Source organism: Acipenser ruthenus, chromosome 22, assembly GCF_902713425.1.
Source record: "Acipenser ruthenus chromosome 22, fAciRut3.2 maternal haplotype, whole genome shotgun sequence".
Taxonomy (NCBI): domain Eukaryota; kingdom Metazoa; phylum Chordata; class Actinopteri; order Acipenseriformes; family Acipenseridae; genus Acipenser; species Acipenser ruthenus.
Genome location: NC_081210.1, coordinates 5,868,724 through 5,891,136, shown reverse-complemented (window position 1 = coordinate 5,891,136; position 22,413 = coordinate 5,868,724). Strand labels below are relative to the sequence as shown.

At 38.6% G+C, this 22,413-nt stretch overlaps 1 protein-coding gene across 1 annotated transcript; it reads right to left on the bottom strand.

The window, feature by feature from the left end:
* Nucleotides 1-1,031: 1,031 nt before the first annotated feature.
* On the bottom strand, nucleotides 1,032-21,719 carry LOC117431495 (uncharacterized protein C16orf52 homolog B-like). Its single transcript, XM_034052450.3, has 3 exons — nucleotides 20,729-21,719; nucleotides 6,875-7,087; nucleotides 1,032-1,429 (listed from the first exon to the last, which is right to left on the bottom strand). The coding sequence occupies exons 1-3, from the start codon at nucleotides 20,832-20,834 to the stop codon at nucleotides 1,245-1,247; spliced, it is 504 nt and encodes a 167-aa protein (XP_033908341.1). The 5' UTR covers nucleotides 20,835-21,719; the 3' UTR covers nucleotides 1,032-1,244.
* Nucleotides 21,720-22,413: the final 694 nt, after the last annotated feature.

Sequence of the window (22,413 nt, the reverse complement as noted above, 5' to 3'; positions counted from 1 at the left end):
TGTGTTGTCTGTTGCCGTTGCTACTCTGTAACGAAGAAAATCATGCTCAAAATATTATATTCAAAATTGGAAAACACACAACAAAACACACATCTGCATGTTTTGTATCACAGACAACCGTATGACTACTCCAGTGGTTGGTTGGGACGGACAGCGGTCCATTCCTGGAAATGAATGATCACATCGTTTTGTTCCATAAGGTTTAGAATATATTAGAATGACAACAGTGGAAACAGAGCCATTTATAATAACCTCCCAGTTAAAGGTTAGTGGGTTCATGACTTTCTTTAAAATAGACATTTTTGAAGTGGGCATACGTGGCACTAGGAAGCACCTTTCAAGGACACAGCTGCTACATGCAGTGACACTGAAGGGGTTAAGCTTCATATTTCTGGAGTGAACATAAAATGACATAATCTCTCTTCATCCCTTAATACACAAATAAGTTACCGTACAGTGGACATTTTTCTTTTACCTAAAATTGCACAGAGAAAGGGTACCAGCTTGTGGGGTACATGTTGTTAGTTAGGGGGCTACTAGAAAGAATGAGGTAACTGAAGACGTCTTCAGAATAATGTTTTTTCTACAAGAGGCCTGTTTTGTTTGTACACGCCACAGTGATTTCCCTAGCAAAGCAACCAGAATATTTCTAGTATTGTATGTATATACTACATAATGAGTTCTCCATTTGGTGCATTTTTTTTAAAAGGAAATAAACTTCACTATTTGGGAAATGGTTTTTTTCACAGCATGCTAACCTTCTCAAGAACGAGGCCAGCCCCACTCCGACTTGCCCTGCAAGCCTCTTGCTTAGTTTTTTTTTTTTTTTTTTTTTTTTAAATACTTTTGAAAGTCCACTGCTCATAAAAGGAACAAAATACAAATAAAAAATATAACAATAATAATAAATCATCATCGTCATGATAAAAGGGCAACAGGTACAGTAAAGGGTGATGTTCTTTTCTTCAGTCTTTCCAAACAGTTTTGTGTCACAGTGCAGATGCAACTGCATCAGTAGGTCCAGGATGATGCTGCCCTGTGTTTAGTTTGTGGAAAAGGCTCTTCAATTCTCCATCCAAAGTGCACAGTGAGAAAAAGTTTTAATTATTATTTTTTTTTTTTTAATTCCCTTGCGCAGATAGCTTATTATTATTAGTCCCTTTTTTTTCTTCAAGTACTGTACCCAACTGCAGGATGCACTTTGTTTTGATGTCAAGTTTACGAAGAGGAAGCAGGATTGCGAGTCAGCCAGGCAAGCAGACTTTACCAGCAAACAGTAGCCCCACTATTGTGAAGAATATGGACAAGACAAACAGTACATATGAAGACCCAACTACAGTGTTGTTTGGTAACTTATATGGCTGTCCTCCCACTTCATTGATGTAAAATCCTATTGGAAATATAAGGGCTGCCAAGCAGAAGAGGATCACTGTGGAGAGGAAACAAAAACAAGAGACATTTTTAAGCTCATTATTCTCTGTACGAGCAGCGATTGTCACAAATGGAGCTTGGGTATCTGCATGGTTAACTATTCAAGTTCAGCCTCCTTATCTGTGTCAAAAACAGAGACTCCACAGAATAAAAGGTGCAACTTGCTGCAAGAGTTTTTACAGGGAGTCAATTTAAATCACAGTCTTCCCAATCACTTCATGTTATATGCTGTAGTTCATAAATAATAGAACAACCTAAAATGTGAAGGTACAGAAAATACTGTAAAGCCATAAATATTTGCAAGCCTTTTATTGTGTGTTGTTTGCGTAAAATAGGTTTTATGGGTATGATTGGCCAAATATTTTGGTCGCAAATATATATGGCTTTACAGTAATCATAATGTTTAATATGCATGTTGTTTCCCAGCTCTGGCTTGTGCAAGTAGAACAGCATTTCTTTTATTTATTAAAAACACAAACATTTTCTATGTAGCATATTCCTGCTACAATGCTGTGTGCATTATACCAAGGTTCCTGTTATAATTATTAGTATTATTATTTATTTCTTAGCAGACGCCCTTACCCAGGGCGACTTACAATTGTTACAAGTTATCACATTATTTTTACATACAATTACCCATTTATACAGTTGGGTTTTTACTGGAGCAATCTAGGTAAAGTACCTTGCTCAAGGGTACAGCAGCAGTGTCCCCACCTGGGATTGAACCCACAACCCTCCAGTCAAGAGTCCAGAGCCCTAACCACTACTCCACACTGCTGCCTTTATGTGTTGCCTAATAAGACTAAATTGGAACCCAAGTAGCAGTAGCCTTATATCAGAGACAGCCTAATAACAGACTGTCTCATAACGAGGGCACACTGTAATTGGTTTTGCTAGTCACCGAGCTAAATGCATCTTTGCTTACAGCAAGAGCGGTCAACCCTTCTGTGATAAAAACAACTACCCAACAAGCAGCAGTAAAACAGAACCACGACTGGGACAGCATGAATAAGGCTTGTAGGGTTAGGGCTTGATGTAACAGCTCAGTGTATGAAAGCTTTTTCTTTTTTCTCTCAAGTGCAACTACCATAGATGCAAACACAATAACACACGTGAGACTCGACAAGAGGCTGCCCTCCACAAAAATTCAAAAGAGCAAAAGGGTGGCGCTGAAATGAGACTGATCAATTGACCTAAAACAGGGGCATATGCAAATACAGCCGCCATTTACCATTAAATCTGGTGATCCAATTCTACAAAAATCAAACATCAACCTGTTCATGTAGATCTGCCATGGGTTAGACCAGCTGAGCAGACACAGCAAATCCTGTGGTTTGGACATGGTGACCGCAGGACTGGCAGAGGTGAAACTGGCATGCCTATCATTCTACTTTACAGAGTCTAGAAGTCAGTGGGTGTGCAGCCTTGATGATAAGAGCTGACAGACTAGGAGATTTTCAAATCCCAGCTCTGACACTTAGAAGCAGCATCATGCCTGGTAGGTAATCCGTTCATCTTCCACCTCACCCAGCTGTAAAAGTAAGATGAAACCAGGAGACAGAATCGCAGTTCAGGTCTTTAAAAACCAATGAGCGTTAATTATTCAGGCTCAGCCTTTCTCAATGGGAGCTACTAGAGACTTTGGTGTAGGGCATTTCTAAATCAGCCAGTACAATAAATGCGGGATAAGTGAATATACTCAAGTGCAAAATCATTTAACTGCAGCACAAACAATCACAAGTGTAGATTCAGCAAACTGTTCTATTGCTATCTCAACTTAAATGTGTCGATCAAAAATAAAAGTACTGCATATGTTACCAACACACATTGACCTATAAGATGAAGCCATTTGAAACCCACTGAGAGTGTTTAAAGGAGATTCCAAACTGCAATTGTAAGACTTGTAAGGCTTTTTAAATATAAAATATCAGCAGAAGGGATAGTATTCCGGCTGTATATTTTGATATATCTATCTATATCTTGTTTGGCAGCTATCCAAATACGGTACTCAAATGATATTACAGTCATCCATCCAAAACAGTATCTGTTTTTTGGTTGCTTAAGTGTTTCTATTAAAAGGAAACAAATGGTATGCACTGAAAGAATGGGTATCAAGTCTCCTACCAAATTAAAGACAACAAAGCAATAATATGGCTTGGCGGCACACCCGCAAAAAAACCATGGCTAATGCCTACAGTCTAGTATCTGTTAAACTGGAATCTTGAGAACATTTATATCTTATTTTAAATGTGAAATCCCAATTATTATTTTTTACGCCAACTTTGATCTTAAAGCACCTGTCCCCGGGCAGGTGTCTAAATAAATCTGACAATTTGGGTTTCATCACTTTATCAAGGTCTTTTAAAACAAGCAAGATAGCTACAAATACTTGACAGGAAAACAGGTGGCTCTACATATTTCCAGACATGCCAGTAAGTTAATTGGCTCAGCACAGTCAGCTGTCAGACTAGCATGGTGTGTAACACAAGCAGACCCTGTTAATTAAGAATGTTGTGGCAGTCTCCGACCCAGCGTGATGACAAACCTTTTACAGGTGTGGAATATAACTTCGCTGTATCAGGAATTTTAAATGACTCTGTGTCTAAATTCATCCCAGCAACTGCGTACTTGCATGACAAACCAGTGACAAATAAACTGAAAGTTTACTTTAATTTTATTTTTGTGAAACAAGTCTGTTTACTTTCAAATATGAGCCAAGTTTGGATCAAACCTGAAGTGTTTTGGTACTTTAAAAAGTACCTGTAGTAAAACTGTTGTCTGGACAACAACTGAACCTTTGTTTTACAACCAGCAGCAGCAGCAGCAGCTTCTGCAGTCCATCCTGCTGTAGGATGGTACACAGATATGGCCTAGAAAACAGCTTGGGGACTTCCTACATGAAAACTACATCACAGCACTATCTAGGTCAGACATATTTACTTATTCTAAAAGGGCCCAATTTCTACAAATACAAAAAGTAGTGGCTGTTGTATATGTCTGGGCCATGAAGAACACAGCACTGAAGCTTGTATTTTGAAGAGATTCACAGATCTTTGGCTGTACATCAAAATTTGGACCAGCGGCCCTTCTCCTGCACCATACACACTAGGTGCTGCCACAAAGGCTTTTGTATTTTAATAGCCCACCAGGTGATCCTCCATTGTGCTCCTCAAGCCCGCTGGATTTAAGTGGTCTGGCTAGCCCACCAAGCTATCCAGACAGCAACGAATATTATGGTCTGGTCCTGCTGAGAAGCCATCTGTTGCAGCACGCTGAGCTACAGTTCTGTGGCCTAATGGCACCTGGAACAGGCATAAGGAACCTGTTCAGTAGCCTGGGTATCACTCCTGTGGACAGTGAGGTCTTATCATCGTGGCACAGAGCCCCCTTTCATATACCATGGCCGCTAGCCAAGCAACCTCTTCCCAATCCCTGTTTAAAAAGCAGCAAATTCACTGCAATTTCATACAGAAAAATACCTCTTATTAGAAACTGCTACTCAAAAATAAGCGTAGTTCTATATTTATATATGTATGATAAGGTTGTTTGAAATGACATGACATTTAGAAAGTGTTATCCTGAATGTATTTTTGAAATCTACAAGCTTTAGTTTTGATATGATATACAGCCTAAGCCTATATCTAAGAGTTTATTGTTAACTAGACACTTACTACATGGTGCATGTTATGTTACCTTTAAGCTTACAACGTACAAGATGTACTGAATAGTGCATACATCCTCAAAATGAACAAAAATTAAAACAATGTATGACCTACTTTATGATTGCACCACTCACCCCCACAAGAAGAAAAAAAAAATGAAAATGAGGTGACTCATGGTATCTGTTACTCGTATCAACTATTTTATCACATTGCTAGGACACTGTAACTAACTTTTCATCTGGAGGTGTAGTGTGTGGTTTTCTACAGATACCACTACTTTCATCTTATTGCCCCAGACTGTTATTGCCCACTATGTTTATGGGCATAAAAAAAAGCAGTAGTGGTTTTGTGCTCATTATCTGATTTTTCTTGGTAATAAGAAAAATAGTCATGCACAATGCAATCCTAAACTGGGTATTGGGTTGCTATCAGCATATTTATTTATTTTATTTGTGTGTTTTGTCTTTGGAAATTCATATCCAGCCTCACATAGCTACAGTTATTCAATACAGAAGATTGATTGTATAATAGTCTCCATTATGGGAAACCCTTGTAGGGCACCAGTGCAGGCTACTATGAGAGGATCAATTTACCAGGAAAGGTCAAGACTTGATTAACGTTTATGTTACCTGCCTGTAGACAATTCGGCTGATTTGGATTATGTATTGCAGCAGTTGAACTTTAGTTAGAGCGACTAAAAATAAGATGATGTACAGTACTACAGAAGTTCCCCTGTTTCAAAATAAATAAATAATGTAATCCAGCAGTAATATTCCCCTACAGGGATATGTATACGGAATCTATTTGTGTAAATCTGAAGTGTTGGTATTGATAACCCTCAATGGAAAATAAGGGAAAAACTCTGAAGGGTGCTACAGCAGATTTTTTTTTTTTTATGAAAAGGCCAAAGACCATGTTTCAATTAATCGTAAATGCGAGCAGAACCAAAGCGAAACATTTCTAAAAAGGAACACTTGTCACAAATAATAGTCAATATTGCCTTCTTCACGCAAAATCAAATTACATTAACCCTTTCGTTGTGGCGCCTCTAGAAATCGTTCATATATGAGCAATGGTGTAATGCTGAAGTTAAGCCTTTTTAAACAACAACTGGTTGCTTACCAAATGAATGATATCTCCAAAGGCCCCAACAACCAGTCAGGGATGGTTTTATATACTTTCAAAATGAAAGTAAAGTTAGACAGACAGAAAGCTAGATGAGTGAGTTTTTGTTTTTTGTCTGGAGTTTCGGAGATCACAAGAAATCAAACAAAATCATCAAAAATGTTTATAAACCCAAAAATAAATAAACAAAATATTAACTGTAGTGAAATATTCATAGGATAAACTTCAGGGATGACTCTCTAATCAAAATGCATTTCACTAAAGCCCCAGGCCAATAGAGATCCAGCATTTCAGTATCTTGGGTCAAACAATTTGGTGAAAAATGAAAACCAGACACAGTATTTATAAAATTCTTTCTGATCCTGCTTCCCGAGAGTTTTCGGCTACCACGGATACTGTTACAGTTTTTAGGTAGGTGATGACAGTTATGTCAGTCAGACCTCAAACAGGTAGAATGTTGACTGTATCGAAAGGGTTAACCCAGTTGATATTACCACACCACAGCATCAACTGCATACAGCACATTTGCCCTTTAATTAATGTTAATTCTTTTTATATCCCACTAAACATTCTTCTACATAGCAGAGGGTCAAGAAACACATGATCTGTGAAAAGTCAGTCTAGCATCAGTTATTATGTGAACCAATAAGACTTACTTCCAGTGAATGCTATCCAACGTGCATACTTTGTGGCTTCCCTTCGCCAATGTGAAGCCACGAGCAAGCCACATGTGACAGTCAATGATATGATCCCCATGATGATAAAAAAAAGTGTTGTGACCCATTCTGGGGGAAGCCGGGGCGGGATACACGTCCGGTCGCGTCCGTGGAGGGTCTGACACTGACGAACGAGACCCACCGTGAGTGCACCTGGAATCACAAAAGAATAAGTAAGCGTGATTGTATTGTTTGTAGAATTATTTCCCAGCTCACATCCACACCCTGGTAGGTGTTACAACTAATGCCCAATTATTCAACCCGGCTCACTGCTGCAACCCCCGCACTAACACGGGAGAGACGCGTCCTCCGAAACGTGTGCCGTCAGCCGTCCGCTTTTTTTCGCACTGCAAGCTCACTGTGAAGCCATTACAGAACTACAGCGGAGAAGGACCACGCAGTTCTGAATTACACACAGGCAGGCCTGCAGGCGCCCGGCCAGCCACAGGGGTCACTGGTGCGCAGTGAGCCAAGGACTCCCCAGCTGTCCTAAACCCTCCCCACCCCCACCCCCACCCCCCCGGCAGCTCTTGGCCAATTGTGTGCCACCCCCTGGGAACTCCCGGCCACGGTCGGCAGTGGCATAGCCTGGAATCGAACTATAGGGCGCATCCTGCCCTCTGGGCAGAGTGCCTTTACTGGATGTGCCACTCGGGAGCCCCTGAGTTTAGTAACTTTACACAAAAAATAAAAACAGGCAAACGCACAATTTATCCAATACAAAAAACAAAAAAGGTTATTTTCTATTCTTAAGAGCATAGAAAAGTTTGGAAACGAGAAAAGACCCGTCGGCCAATCAAAGTTTGTCCCTTGTTAGCACACTATTCTCCCCTGCTGGGGGGGGGGGGGGGGCGACTCATTTAAAAGCACAGAATCTAGTCTTTTTAAGCTTTCTTACATTTGTTATTGATTGTAAAAAAGGTAACACATGGATATGGATTAAGGTAACATTTGGCTCGTACGTAACACGTAATTAGCATAAGCAGCTACAACACAACATGTGGTATTAACTACTATATTTGGTCCTTACGGATCCAGTGATTAATACTTCATGATTCACACTGAATCCCAGGTGGGATTAACAAACGGCTTTCGAATCCCATCAGGAGTGCTCCCTTCCAATTGACGTAATCCAACACCTACAATCAACCTGGGTGAATTTACATTGATAGATGACTAGGAACTTCTAAAAGATAAACTCAACCACCTTGCTTATTATATAGTGAGGGTCAGAAACCTGGTCAGACTGGCTTTCATTCTCAGTACTGGTTCTATGCAAAACTATTCTTTGATTTCTGTGACAAAAGTTTAGACTATAGGCTATTACACTATTCACTATACACTGATGAAGGCACCTGCCAAAGCTTGTGTCTACTTAAGTTTCTTGTCAGTTTCAATTTCTGTATGTTTTAAGATACTGTCCCAGGAAGGATTCCATCACTGCAAATTTGACAGATCCAGATAACATGAGGGATTTAAAAAAATATATATATATATAATAATAAATTCCAGACCCAGGTTTATTCCCCTCCCCTCTCTGTACACAGTCCTCTTTGTTTTTTTTTGTTTTTTTTAATTGATTGGCATGAGATTACAAAAACGGCCTGTGTGCGTTTCTTTCCTGACAATGAATCTAGGACACATTTCTCTTTTTAGAGATATCATAATGTGTTTTTTTTTAATTTATATATAATACTGTTTATCATAACTGCCAGATTTATCACTTCTCTTCGGTTCACGTTTTACCCACGCAGTACTATTCTAGGAATCAGTTCATCATCTTTATTCCAAAAACAAAAGTAATTAAACATACTTCCATTGCTTTGCACCATGTAAAAATGGATCAAACTGCTATTCAATGGTAGCTTTTGTTCCATCCCTGATATGAAACAAAGAAAATACTGTAAAAGCATATTTACTATTACAATATAAATAATGGTGGCCTCTGGACATATTCAATGTTCTGACTATGTCTAAGGTTCTATTTGCTGCTGGTGGGCAGATTTGTTCATCCCTGTTCCAAAAGATTAACCTCACATGCTTACATGTAACCTTTAACTAGTTTTCACTATGTATCATATGTAAATACAATGGGCTGCATGCTGAATGAGCAAATAACAGTTATTAGTACAGTAATAGTACCTAATAATTCCTCTACCAAGGACAGTCGCATGGGGTTGACCTGGGTGACAGATGAAAGTACACAATACGCATATCAATGCCCCGGAAGCAGCTTGTTACAGACGCTTCCATCCAAGCATCTCTGGATTGAACCGTCGTCGGTCCAAATGTTGATTAGAGTAAATGTTTCTACATCCCTGCTGCAATCTGGCTCATGCTGTGTCTCAATCAACAAAATTCTGGCTAAACAGAATAAACAGAAATGTTCCTTGTGGAAGTGAAACCTTCCCCCAGGCGTGGCTGTTTGTTATTGTCTCGCTCAACCCTATTTGTCGATGCCGTAATGTTGGGAGTATTACTGTATCACATTTGACTTGCAGTGGAACCAGAAAAAACTCACATTTTAAATAGACATAAATAAAAGTAGAAAATTACAAATGTTGGGTATAATTTAATGTAAAAAACAAACATTTAGGTTAAAAATGGTACAGCTCAATCTATAACAGCAATAGCTAATATTTAAAAAAAAAATGGAGCTACATTTCTAGCAAGACTTTTTGGTTTTTTTATAAATCCTTAACTTGCAGAATAAATAGATTGGGTACAGCCCAATATCCTACTCCTGTACCACAAATATGTCCATAAATTACTTTAACAGGAGGCACATTATTTTAAAGGGAACCAGTATTAACTTGTGGTTCATGGTCATTTATGAAAATGTTTTAAATGAAAAGAAATAACAAACCTACTGCTGTGACCCAGATCTTCCGTACAGGAAGCTGCTCACCCACCATTCCTTAAGCCAGGCTTCATACAAACAATCAGACAAGTGTATGTGTGTAAAATGTAAATTATCCAGCATGGGGAGTATGTGGACAAGGTGCAGCTGAGGAAAGAGTGCTCAGTGAAGTAAGAGAACAAAGTTTAACCCATTTAACCCCAAGTTTAATACCATGACTCACTTTTTCCACAACAATAACAACATTATTATTTATTTCTTAGCAGACGCCCTTACCCATTAAGTTTGTTAGGAACTAAAACACCACATTTGTAGAAAACAATTTTGTTTTACATTGTTAGCACAACTGGGAATTCTGTGACGTTGTGTTTGCGAGTGCTTTTCAACTACCCAGTGGAATTATTGCTATTAGTTTCAGTCTTCCCTTGATGTTCTGGTCTTGCCGACACTGCTTATCTTGCTGGACAGGTTCGTTCCTTTTCCTTGTAAACAAGAGAGCCTGTACCAACCTATCTTTTGTAGTTCATCACACAGGTTTGATGGAGGTGAAAAAATAATAATAATAAAGTCTTAAATAAATTAAATTCAGAGAATCCTGGAGGAAGTCCAAACAAACAATCTTTGAAAGAAAAGAGCAAGCTCTCAAAAAGAACACCTGCCAAACATCCTCCTTGATACAAAGGCAAGGCAATCCTTTAAACAATGTGATGTACTGATCCCAGTTCACCTCCTGCGTTTCAGGGGCACCTCTTCACATTAACATGGAGGACACCAGCCTGACTTCCAGAAACAGACCACCAGCCTGTCCAGTGCTTACACTTAGTTTAACAGAAACAAGAATGTTTTTTTGGAGGTCAAATAAAAAAAATCTGGGGAAACGTAATACAATGGCAGTCATCCCCAATACATAATAATGACCTGAACTCGTGGGAGGATTATTAGTATTTGGAATGATTGTCTCCAGATATACGCTTACTGTGCAGTGTTTTAACCCCTTAATGTGCACAAGGTGCAGTCTCTTCTTAAAATACGAGAAAACTGACCTTTTGGGAGGACCAGATCCAACCTGTCTAAATTTGAAACCCTGTTTTGTGCACCTCATTGCAAAAACTAAGAAGTTAGCATCATTTTTATTTGTGGGACAAACATGCCCCTTGTACCTTAAGGGTTAATCTGAAAATAAAATTTAAAAGTGGAAATCATTGCCACTTGTTACTGCTTGCAGCCTTCAAGAAGCGATTCTGTGTGTAAAGCATCGGTGTACCGATTGTACAGTAGATCTTTTCAAAAACGACTGACTGCTGTAAAATGATACATGTGAGAAATGAAGGCATTACAATAATTGTATCATTTCAGCTTCTTACCACCTGCATCTGGAGTAGGTAAACATGCAATTAAACACTAGCTCTGTAACTCAGGCTGTTGCAAACAGGCCTCAGAAGGAAGCAAGCGTTGCTGTAATGCTATCAGCCTGAGAGCGTTCATTTGGCACTTCTCAAACAGCATGTTCCCTACAATAGAATGCCTTGGGCTGTTAAAGGGAAATCCTTTATCGCATTTCCTCTCAAGGGTGCAGTATATTTTAACCGACCTTTTTACAAGGCTATATCAGACCAAAGTTGTGGTCTATGTGAAAATAACAGAAAACATTGATAAAAGACAACATAAAACTGTTGTTTGATAAGAGGTGGCAAAGAATAATAATCTGAAACATGACCGTTTATGACACTATTGCAATAAAAGTACCCACAGTAAGCACTGAGGAGTCTGTCGAAAGAAAAAAGCTAACATTACTACAAACTATACACCCTGGTCCTGAATAAACATCCCTTGGACTTCCAAAATATTTTGTTAGTACTGTATCCTGCCATGTAGTTTAATGAATGGACCTTTGGTCAGGTCCCATTCAGTCGTCAACTTTCCATATTGATGCATTACGTCGAACAGTGCTGTGTGTTCTTGACATACCATAGTAGTAACTCATGTCGGTCATGAAGCTCTGCAGTGGAAACAGTACCAGGCTTTTCTGGTGCCATACCATGCCAGCGCTGCTAGCCCATCGTCAATCGGAGGTGTAGCGGAAAAAGAGGTCATTTTAAAACATAAATGACATCATCTGTTAAACTCATGCTTCAATCTTTTATTTTTATTTTTTTATAATAATAAGATTTAAAATGCATGGCAAGGAGCACTGGGCCAACAAATACTGTACTGCAGGTTAGTATTTAGATTACAAATTACAGAACCCATAGTGAATTCTATTTTTAAAATGTAGGCCTAGTCTTTACCCCAAATAAACAGGAGGCAATTTGTGTGTGTGTGTGTGTGTGTGTGTGTGTGTAACCTTTTATCAGCTGTGTGCCCAATGCCATGAATAAAGAGATCACATTGTTTACACCCAAGGCTATTTACCAGCTGTACAACTAATTGCTATGTGATGGAGAAGAGTGTACAATAGCCAAAGCATTTTAGACTCTCAAAGTTTTCAGGGTTTAACAGAGGCTAATGTCTGTATTTCCCAACACCAGTCAGTCCCCTGCTGCTCACAAGTTCAACAACAGAATACCGATGTTACGACAAGCAGGCACACTCTCATGAACTTTGCAAAGCCTTGTGAGGAGCTGTGTGCTAGGCTGACCTCACAAACTGCGCAACAAGATAAACGCTTTGGGAACACTCACTAAAAGCACAAGCAAATCAGCATGCCTGATTTACTTAAATCATTTGCTGGAGAACAAAGAAGTGATACTGGCAGGCGCTGCACTGTTACAAGGACAGTTCTTCACTTTGCCCCATTTCTTAGCAACTGTTAAAGCCAAATTACTTTAAAAACAAGTTCTTAGGAACAAGAACATAATTTACTACTGGCACCTACTGTATACCAGCTAGCGGAAGGGTGGGGGCAGGGAAGATATTACGTAGCTACAGTACTGCGCTTGAGTATACATTTTCTGTAATTGAATTTCCAGATTGGTACTGTAACTCTTGGGTCTAAACAGAAGAACCGTGATGCAAATTAAGTGATTAAGGATGGCGTAATTTAAAACAAATCCACACAGATCAACTGCTGTTTATACAAGCACTAGTTTAAATGCAACTACCGCTACTGGGGCAGCAGTGTGGAGTAATGGTTAGGGCTCGGACTCTTGACCGGAGGGTTGTGGGTTCAATCCCAGGTGGGGGACACTGCTGCTGTACCCTTGAGCAAGGTACTTTACCTAAATTGCTCCAGTAAAAACCCAACTGTATAAATGGGTAATTGTATGTAAAGAATAATGTGAAATAATGTATAATGTGTATAATGTGATATCTTATAACAATTGTAAGTCGCCCTGGATAAGGGCGTCTGCTAAGAAATAAATAATAATAATGCAATATTTTCTGCACTTTCCACTGCAAATTGTCTGTTCATGATCATTGTCTATTAAAACCATGACGTCACAGGGCTTCAAGATACCTAGTGTAAACAAAGCACACAGTACATTCCCAACATGATTAAATACTGTACAGTAGTTCCACTTTGAAATGGCAAAAACCTTTTCTGATCTGAAACACCTGGATGTGTTTTCCCAAAAGGAAACCAACAGAACACTGGCCCAATCCATCAGCTACATTAGAAAACAAGTGCTCAGCATAATCCGTTTTTCTACAGTACAGCAAAAAAAAAATACAAATCTACAGTCATAATCACAAGACACAGAAACATACAGAGCAATTCTCACACTTAATCTCAAGTGAGCAGTTTATACAAAGATGGTTTCCTTGCAGAATTAAAGTGCTCCACGGCAGCTGCTGCTTGTTCCCAATTAGCTCCCTGGTTACCTGACAATTAGGAAATGTCAATTAAACATTCTTACCTAATAACTCCCATGAGCATCGCTTTCTCCAACAAACAAAAGCAGGCATCAAGTGAAAGTTCAGATTACAAAAACAGAGTGCTGGACTCATTTAAACGTTCCACAGATGCACAGCCAACTCATTTTTCACATACTGGACTTTTAGACCACCAGTCGAATAGCAGACTACATTTAGGTGCTACATCATGCTAAATCTGGACTAACTGGGCCTTCAGCAAAAGAAGTCAAGCTATCATTAAAAACACAACACGTGAGTGTATTACAATAAACAGACAATGTAAAAGTAAGCTTGTGTGAGAATTTATTACATGACTACTGTGGGGATAAAGAAGCCTCAGTAGACTGGGTTTTGATTTTTCTTTGGCTCGCTGTCAGCAGTGTAGTTTTTCATACAGTTACACAGACATGTTGAAATATGGACAGCTGTTCTGTACTTAACCTTTCCTCTTGTGCTTTCGTCCCCTCCATCTGCAAACCATGTTTAACTTTGCAGGGCTAATCTGTAAACTGATATCCTTTCAGTACTTCAGAGCCCCGAGTATCAGAGAGCTTTTTATAGTTATGATTCATTTGATCTCAGAAGACACTGTACTGAGCTACAGCAAAGCAGGAGTCCCAAACTTTCTTGGCTCAATGCCCCCTGTATTGACTCCTTATCCAGTGGTGTCATGGCATTTTCTAAGATTTCATAAACAAAATTTAAAAAAATAAAGCGGACTATGATCAAGAAGAGATAGGACTTACTGACCTTGTGCTTGCCTGAGAAGCAGTGGTCCCAAAATCCTAGCTGGTAGAACCCAGATGTGCTGCCCATGCAGAGTCTAACCTCCCCCACTGAAGACCAGTCATGCATAGACAATTGTAAATTAGTTTAAAAAAAATGTAACTTCAAAACAGATCATGAAAATTGAATCCCTCCCCTCCACCCAAATTAATTTATCCCGCTTAATCCAAAATATGTAGCCCATCAGTTACTATGAAAAAGCCATTTAGGATTATGATTTTTTTCACTTCTATTTGAATTAGAATTTTAAACTGAAGATGTATCCATCACAGGACGGAGACAATCACAAAAAGATTAGCATATTAATATTGAGGCTTGAGAGCATGTAGTTCCTGCTTTGCCAGATGTTATCTTGAACTGCTTGTTTATTATTATTTTATTATTATTAATTTATTTAGCAGACGCCTTTATCCAAGGCGACTTACAGAGACTAGGGTGTGTGAACTATGCATCAGCTGCAGAGTCTCTTACAACTACATCTCACCCGAAAGACGGAGCACAAGGAGGTGAAGTGACTTGCACAGGGTCACACAATGAGTCAGTAGCTGAGGTGGGATTTGAACCGGGGACCTCCTGGTTACAAGCCCTTTTCTTTAACCACTGGACCACACAGCCTCCTTGTTTGTATGTATAAAGTGACTCAATGGTGTGTTTTACATCGTATCACATCGGTAGTGAAAGAAACGGCTACACTTACTACGGAAGTCGTACTGAAACATTTCGATTTTAGTATTTTCTAACAGTAAAGCACCCTTTCTTTATTAAAACCTAACCATGCAAGTCTATAATTAAAAGAAAACAAGTTATACTGTATTTTGTTTACCGATGGCAATCAGATTTAAATAGTATAGAACGCGTTAAAGTTTAAACGTTTGGCACTGCATTTGAGCTTCTTTTCGTATTTCTAAACTCAGCACTACCGAGTCTATAATAGCTATGGCTGATAGAGCTTATGGTCGTGCTTTGCAAATCCTTTCAGAAAGGATTGTCCATCTCTTTCCACCTCACTTGATGTCCTGCTAGTTTTTAATGTGCTGAATAGTTTTTGGTTTCTGACCACTGCATATTCGTGAAAACGCAGGATCTAAAAACATCATTTAACCCCCTGATAACCCTACCGGCTGAAAGCTGGAACAAAAGTTGGTTTTGAAGAAAAAAAAAAAAGTTACGAGTCAGCTTGCAACAACAATAAAACAAAAAAACAACAAGCCGCCTTGTTTCATCAGTTACCTCGGATAAGAAGTGCCACGACGTCTTACCTGTGACTTAGACATTGTTTAGTGGTTGTGACCATTATCTATGGCTTCTTATCTTATCTCAAAACAAGCACCGTTTAGTGCAAACTTACAGTAAACACAAAGACTCAACAGTCTGCAGAGGTTTACCTTTCTATAACATTACTTTAATACCTATTTAGAGATGGGAAACTGCATAGAAATTAAACACAGTTAAACTGGAACCGTCATAATCCGTTGATAGGTGAGGCAAGTCTCAGCACAGCTCATTCTGATAGGACTGGTCAAGGCTATCACGAGCTGATCCAATGTCAATGAAAAAACCTTACCTGAGTAGTTTAACAGTTCAAAGCACCTTTCAAGATTCATTCATTACAAAGGTTAGGAGAAGCCTGCTATCCATACGTGTGTGGCAGATTTGTTTAAAGGCATATGCCGATTTATTTTGTGTTTCTTATCGTGACTATATTCAACATATGCAATTGAGACTTAGAAATAGATTGAGGGCTAATCTCTGGGCAAACCAATACCATCAGAGTATCTGTAGATATGTACACAGGAGAATGAATTTGTATAAACTGTAGTGTACACAGTGCAACACATTCACACTTTCCACTTCGCAAACATCTTGTTTTGTTCTCTTTAATTCAGTAGTGTGGACATGTGTGCTTTGTAAAGCCGTACTGTACTGGAATATTGTGTAAACACTGTAAATTACCTTCTAGGAAAAAAATCACTTAAGCCTTCTCAGCTCCATTAAATCAATGTGAAATATTCAATGTTTAAATCACGCTGTTATCTAGAATGCAAGATGCCTCTCATTCCAGGCCCACAGCACCAAAAAAACTTCACCTTGGAGAAGAAAAAAAACACCAAAAAACATATATTTTGAATTTCAAGGACTGCAGTTGATTTTTTCAGTTCTCAAAAATATATATATATATATTGGGTATATTTGCAATAAATCATGTACATTAGTTTTACTTCATAAAATCTTATATCCATCTAGCTCTAATAAGGGTTTTATTATTGTATCGACTGTAAACGCTGAACTGGCCTCTCATCTTAGTCTGGACAATATAAAAGGCTTGTGCATTTCAATACAAGGAATTTGTGTTGTAAACAGGGAACATTGCCTTTTAAGAAGTTCAGTCCTACACTTTACTTGACACTGAAATACTTCTCTGAAAATGCCCTAATTCGACTGCCATTAAAAAGTAACAATGCTTAACTGTATACATGGCTTTTTACCTTTGAATAATGAGACTGCACTCAGTGTTTTGTTATTGCATACGGTAGCTGCAGCTGTTAAAGTAGTACAACATGCTGTAAATATTTATTCTTCAAAGCCTGGACAGAGACTCTGGGTCTCTTTTTTGATCAGATAAAAGCATAGCCACTAGCATAACTTACTTGACTATTTGCTTCAAGAGAGGAATTCCTTCTTTCGTATGCAACTGGAATATGACGTATTTGCTTTGAGGGTTAAAATGTCATGCTTATAATGGGAAAATAATTTGGCTCCTTGGTTAGATGCTTCTGAATTGAACTTGCTCTGTTTAACACTGAATAGCAAGACAACTGCACACACACGGGACTGAAAGTTAAGAGAATGCAGTAAGAGATTCAAGAACAGAAAAAGGACTGCCAGTTTTAAGTACAGATAGGTTGGTACATGTAACATTACAATAGCTTAATCAATTACCCTTAAAATAAAGGTACAATACTCACAAAACAGCATTGTCAAAGGCTGTGTTCTTCCAGAGAACCAAACGCCTAAACCAAACAAAAACCTGCCCGCTAAACTCGGACTGGCAGGAGCAGAGATTTTTCTTCCACAGTGACCGGTGAATCTGCCGAGAGGGCTTTAGGAGGAAAGGAATCGTTTCAGACAGAAATTGCAACTTGAAACACCCACCTACTGTACCTGCCAATTGAGTAACAGAAAACACGCACTTTGAAAGATTTAAAGCACAGTGATAGGCTTGGAGAAAGGAAAGCTCCCCCTCAGCACTAACGCACAATCTCTTTGCCAGCTTTCCCTCATTGACTATTCAACATGAACAATATTCATTATATTCCAAGGTTATACACATAAACGATACACCACTGCAAGTTCAAACCATACAGTAACCCTTGCTCCAGAAAACAGGGAAATAACCTGGGTAAGACTAAAAAGTCACTACATTTTGAGTGTGGTATAGATTCACACAAAACACTTCTTACAGCACTCAGAAAAGGATCCATTTCCTGCAGATTAATGAAGGTACTGTACTTGGTTTCAGTCAACTCTTTGCTTACACATGCTAAACTGGTTTAACCATCAAACGCAGACCAAAGTTTATTTTGTAAATGATGCAAACTTTTATGCAAGACTGCTCAATTAAAAAAAGAAAAGCAACGTTACCCAAGAACATTAAGCCTAGCGCTTGTGGTCCAGGTTTCAACACATGGAATAAAGAAGGTCTGTCCGATCAATGGGACAGATTTGAACTCTTTCAGCACGAAGGAACTAAACAGAAATAAAATCTGAAATAGTAAATAGCTTGTGTCTTCATACTGAAAAAATAAATAAAAAATGGACAGATTTACAGCAACATTAACTGCGCTGTTTGGCCTACACTAACCAAAGCAATACTTTGAAACTACCAACTACCAAATACATTATTGGACATCAAAACATTTATAGATACAGACATTAAACAGAGAGGGCTTTGTTTTAATTAATTTCAAGTAGAAACCCAAGCCAATTAAATCTGAAAAGCTATTCTCTGGCAATAAGATATAAAACAAACAGACTGAAGTGTTTTAAGCAGCAAGTATTATGAAATCATTGTGCAGCACTTTTTATACATAACACTGAACTGCAGTGCCAAGCACTGCCTTTTTATATTACAGACACTGTGGGTAGGGCTGGTCAATTAATGATCTCCCCCTTGCACTTAAAGCTATTTAAGTGATGTATGTATCTAGCAGAAACCCTAAGAGACAGGAAACTAAATCAGAGTTTAAAACCTGACTAATCACTGTGTCTGAAACCAAAACGCTAACAACTGACTTTAAAATGACAGGAAGACTACAATTTTGTTTACAAAATCATTACTTCTGCCTAATGTGTGTATATATATATATATTTTCGTCCATTATTCTAATTTAAAGTGGTTAGAGTTATTTAGATTTAAAATGATTAACACATTTGTAGTTCAAGGCACTAGTGGTAAAAGTAACTCATCTCTCTATGGATAATCTGATGTCTTAATTATTTCACATTACGCATCTACTATAAGGAATGGATTTTAATAAAACTATAGCGGGCTGTATAAGCCATGCCGCGAAGACAAAAATTAACTGTTCCTTTAAGAGACACAGATCTGCGTGACTGAATCAGCAGAAATTTTGAACAGTAAACATCTACAGAACAGATCCAATTATTTAATCAGTTTATCAATGTATTACACTCTGTGAAACTTGGCGTTACAGCCTCTTAAACACTTATGGAAAAGACCAGGCTCACAGGCTCTCTGTGGTTCTCAGAGTGGGGATGCAGCAGCACAAGTCAGCAACTGCCCGTGGCTGTAAAAACGTCACCTGATCCTAATCACACTCTTTTAAATTCTCAAATGGCGTTTCTTGTATTACCATTTAGGTTTTTTGTCCTCCTGCTGAATCTGCATTTCCAAAGCAAATTGATAAAGAAGATAACTGTATTATTAACTGCTTTCAGTACTTCTATAACCATAACAAGCAATAAATCTACTGCATTACACCTACTAATGACGCATCGTTATCAACTGGTGATGGGATGACAGTCTGGGGGTGTTGCAAATGAATCAGAACGAGTGAAACAAAACATTATTCAATGATCACCCTATTGCTGTATACAGCTGGCTATTGTTTGAGCAATTAGATCTACAGTATCTCTTTAGAGGAATAAAGATTAACAGAGAAGAATCGTGCTGAATGGAAGCGCCAACGTTTACAATGCATGTGCAGCAGTCTGATAATCCACACATCACTGTAATCTTGTTTAGTCTAAAGCAGGCACAGCGTGCTAGTATATTAGTGCACTTAGGTTTATGGCACTTTTACAGCCTGTATCAGAAAGTCAACTCAATATTAACAGATTAAATGCCTATGTGTATTTTTTCATATCCAAAACATTTGAGGTTAGACCTTTAGAAGCTACTGTCATATTTTTCAGTTGTTTTTTTGTTGTATTATTATGAAGGCAGTAGCCCTAACGTTTGTCTACATACCTTAAATTAAGTCCTACTAATCAATTTCTAAACGCTATCTATGGGAGAATGTCCCATCACAATTTAGTAAAATTCGTCTTTATTTTTAAAACAGGCGATTCACACGATCCGGCACTTGAGTTTAGAACGGGAAGCGTTCATATCCTCATTCGCTGAGCTGTGAGGTTTTCGATCTGTACAGTATGTTACTAGAATGCTTTTATTTATCTATTTATTTATTTATTTATTTATTTATTTTTAAATGTGCGAAGATGAAGGAAAGAGTTACCAAAGACGCCTGCTACTAAAAGAAAAATTGAAAAAAAATGTATCATGGTTGTTGTTATTTTTTATTTTTTTTATGAATTCGTATTTTTCAACTGGTAAATGTTATACAGCGATATTGGATTACAAACCTAAATCAAGAATGATAACTGTACAACAGATGTCTGTTTTCACTGCAGCAACACTTGACTCGTATTGTGCAACTATACGCTCTGTTTGCTAAACTGGAAGCTAAGTATTGCTCCATTTGTTTCCAATTTGTAGTATTTAGTTACAGTAGGCTATGACCAGCAATCCGCATTTGCTTAACATTACTAAAGCTAACATGCAAAATAAAAGGTCGAAAATGTGACACTTTTTAGTGTGATGTTAAATAACCGAATCAAAGGTCATTTCTATGAAAAATTCAGGCACACGATTTATCCGTCCTCTGTAAAGTACAGTACGTGTTTTGCATAATAATAATAATAATAATAATAATAATAATAATAATAATAATAATAATACATGTTGCAGGACAGCACTGGGATTTCCTTACCTGCAGATTCCCCTGTGTTGACCCAGTCCGGGTTTGCAATGCTGGCGATGGCGAATATATCAGCAGCCAGGAATAGACATCCTGAAATGATAGTCAATTTATCCATATCTCAGTCAAAACCATACGGCTTTAAACGAGGGGAGATACATAAACTAGCAATAATACTGATAACCAGGGAAGGAGTGGGTGTGCTCTTCTTTTTTTAATCTACCACAGATATCCCCCCCAATCGGAGACTCAAGAAGGAAGGATCACTCCTTCCATTTGGTGCTCTCGCTCATTTCATATACACTGCCGCAACAAGAACCTTGAGATCCATTTCGAGAGCGAACATGCAACAACTGTGGGGTTGTGTTCACATTTCCTTCCGTTCCCCTCAGGCGACGGCAGCAGTCCCGAATTTGTTATTTAACGCAGGGGCCTGCTAATAGTACCAACTCTGCCAGGCTCCCTCTCCAGCGAGCCCACAGCAGCACCATTTAAACAGCCGTTACTATTAGTCTCAAACCGTAGCTCTGGCGACCGTCAACACCGGATAATTCGCATATGAACAAAAGCGATCAATATATATATATATTCGTAATTCCTAGTCTTTTTTTTTAAAACTGTCCGTAGCTATCCTTCTTGCTGTTTTTTTTTTTTTTTTTTTGTAATTATCCACCACCCTCTCCTTTCGCTTGACGCTCGGATATTTTTGGTGGTAGACAAAAATGGGTTGATTACGAATATTGCTTTATATATTTTCGAATATATGCATTTTTAATAAAATAAATAATCGCAGTTATTGCTTTTGGAGCTGGTCCCTTCTCCATTCCACACTCTATCCTTGAACGAGCTCATTGACATCAGCTACTACCACAAGCAGCCGGAGCAGCAGCCCAAGCAACATTCCGTCCGGGGACATCTGCTATCGCGAGAGCGGGGGAGGGGGAATAAACTGAGGTTCAGAAACTCTTGCCTGAGAATGGGAAAGTTAGCTGTTTTGGTCCCCCAAAAGTACTGACTGCAAAACCCTCTTATGGAGCCACTGTGGTGTGCTACCCAAGTTTCATAACATGGGATACTGCTCCTAAGTAGCCCATTGTGGTGTGGCTGAACTTTTTTTACTCCCCAAATAAAAGTTATTCTTCCGATGTTAATAAAGCTAAAACCAGGAGGAAGACAATCGAAATCGCGTGTCGTATAGTTGGTCTGAATACAAATTTTGAATGTGGTTATTTCTGTTAAACCAGCTTTTTAGCTTTTGTGAGACTTTTGCTGATGCTCTGTACATTACACGAACTGGATGGTTAATTCTCCTGGGTATATAAACTGACGGCATTGACAGAGTCACTCTGTAACTGAAAACGAGTATAGAATGAGCCACATCTAAATGTAGCAATATTGCATGTGTGATAAAGTTACGGGCGGTAGTTTTCATTTTAAAAATAAACGGTTAAAGATGTACCCTGCATTGTGTATTGATAACCTCAGTAACACACTAGATGACCTGGTGCATTTTGCTGTAGAACCAGTGTTGCTGTGTGTTAAAGTCACTCTTGTGCACCCAGGTGTGAATTCCCTTTGTTAAAATCTCACACTTACAAATGAGAATACAATAGACCCCCACCCCCACATTCCCATACCCTTGTCCTGTTCAGGTCAGTCTGTTTCCAGCAAGCCACGAAGAGTGTAAAACCTGGTAA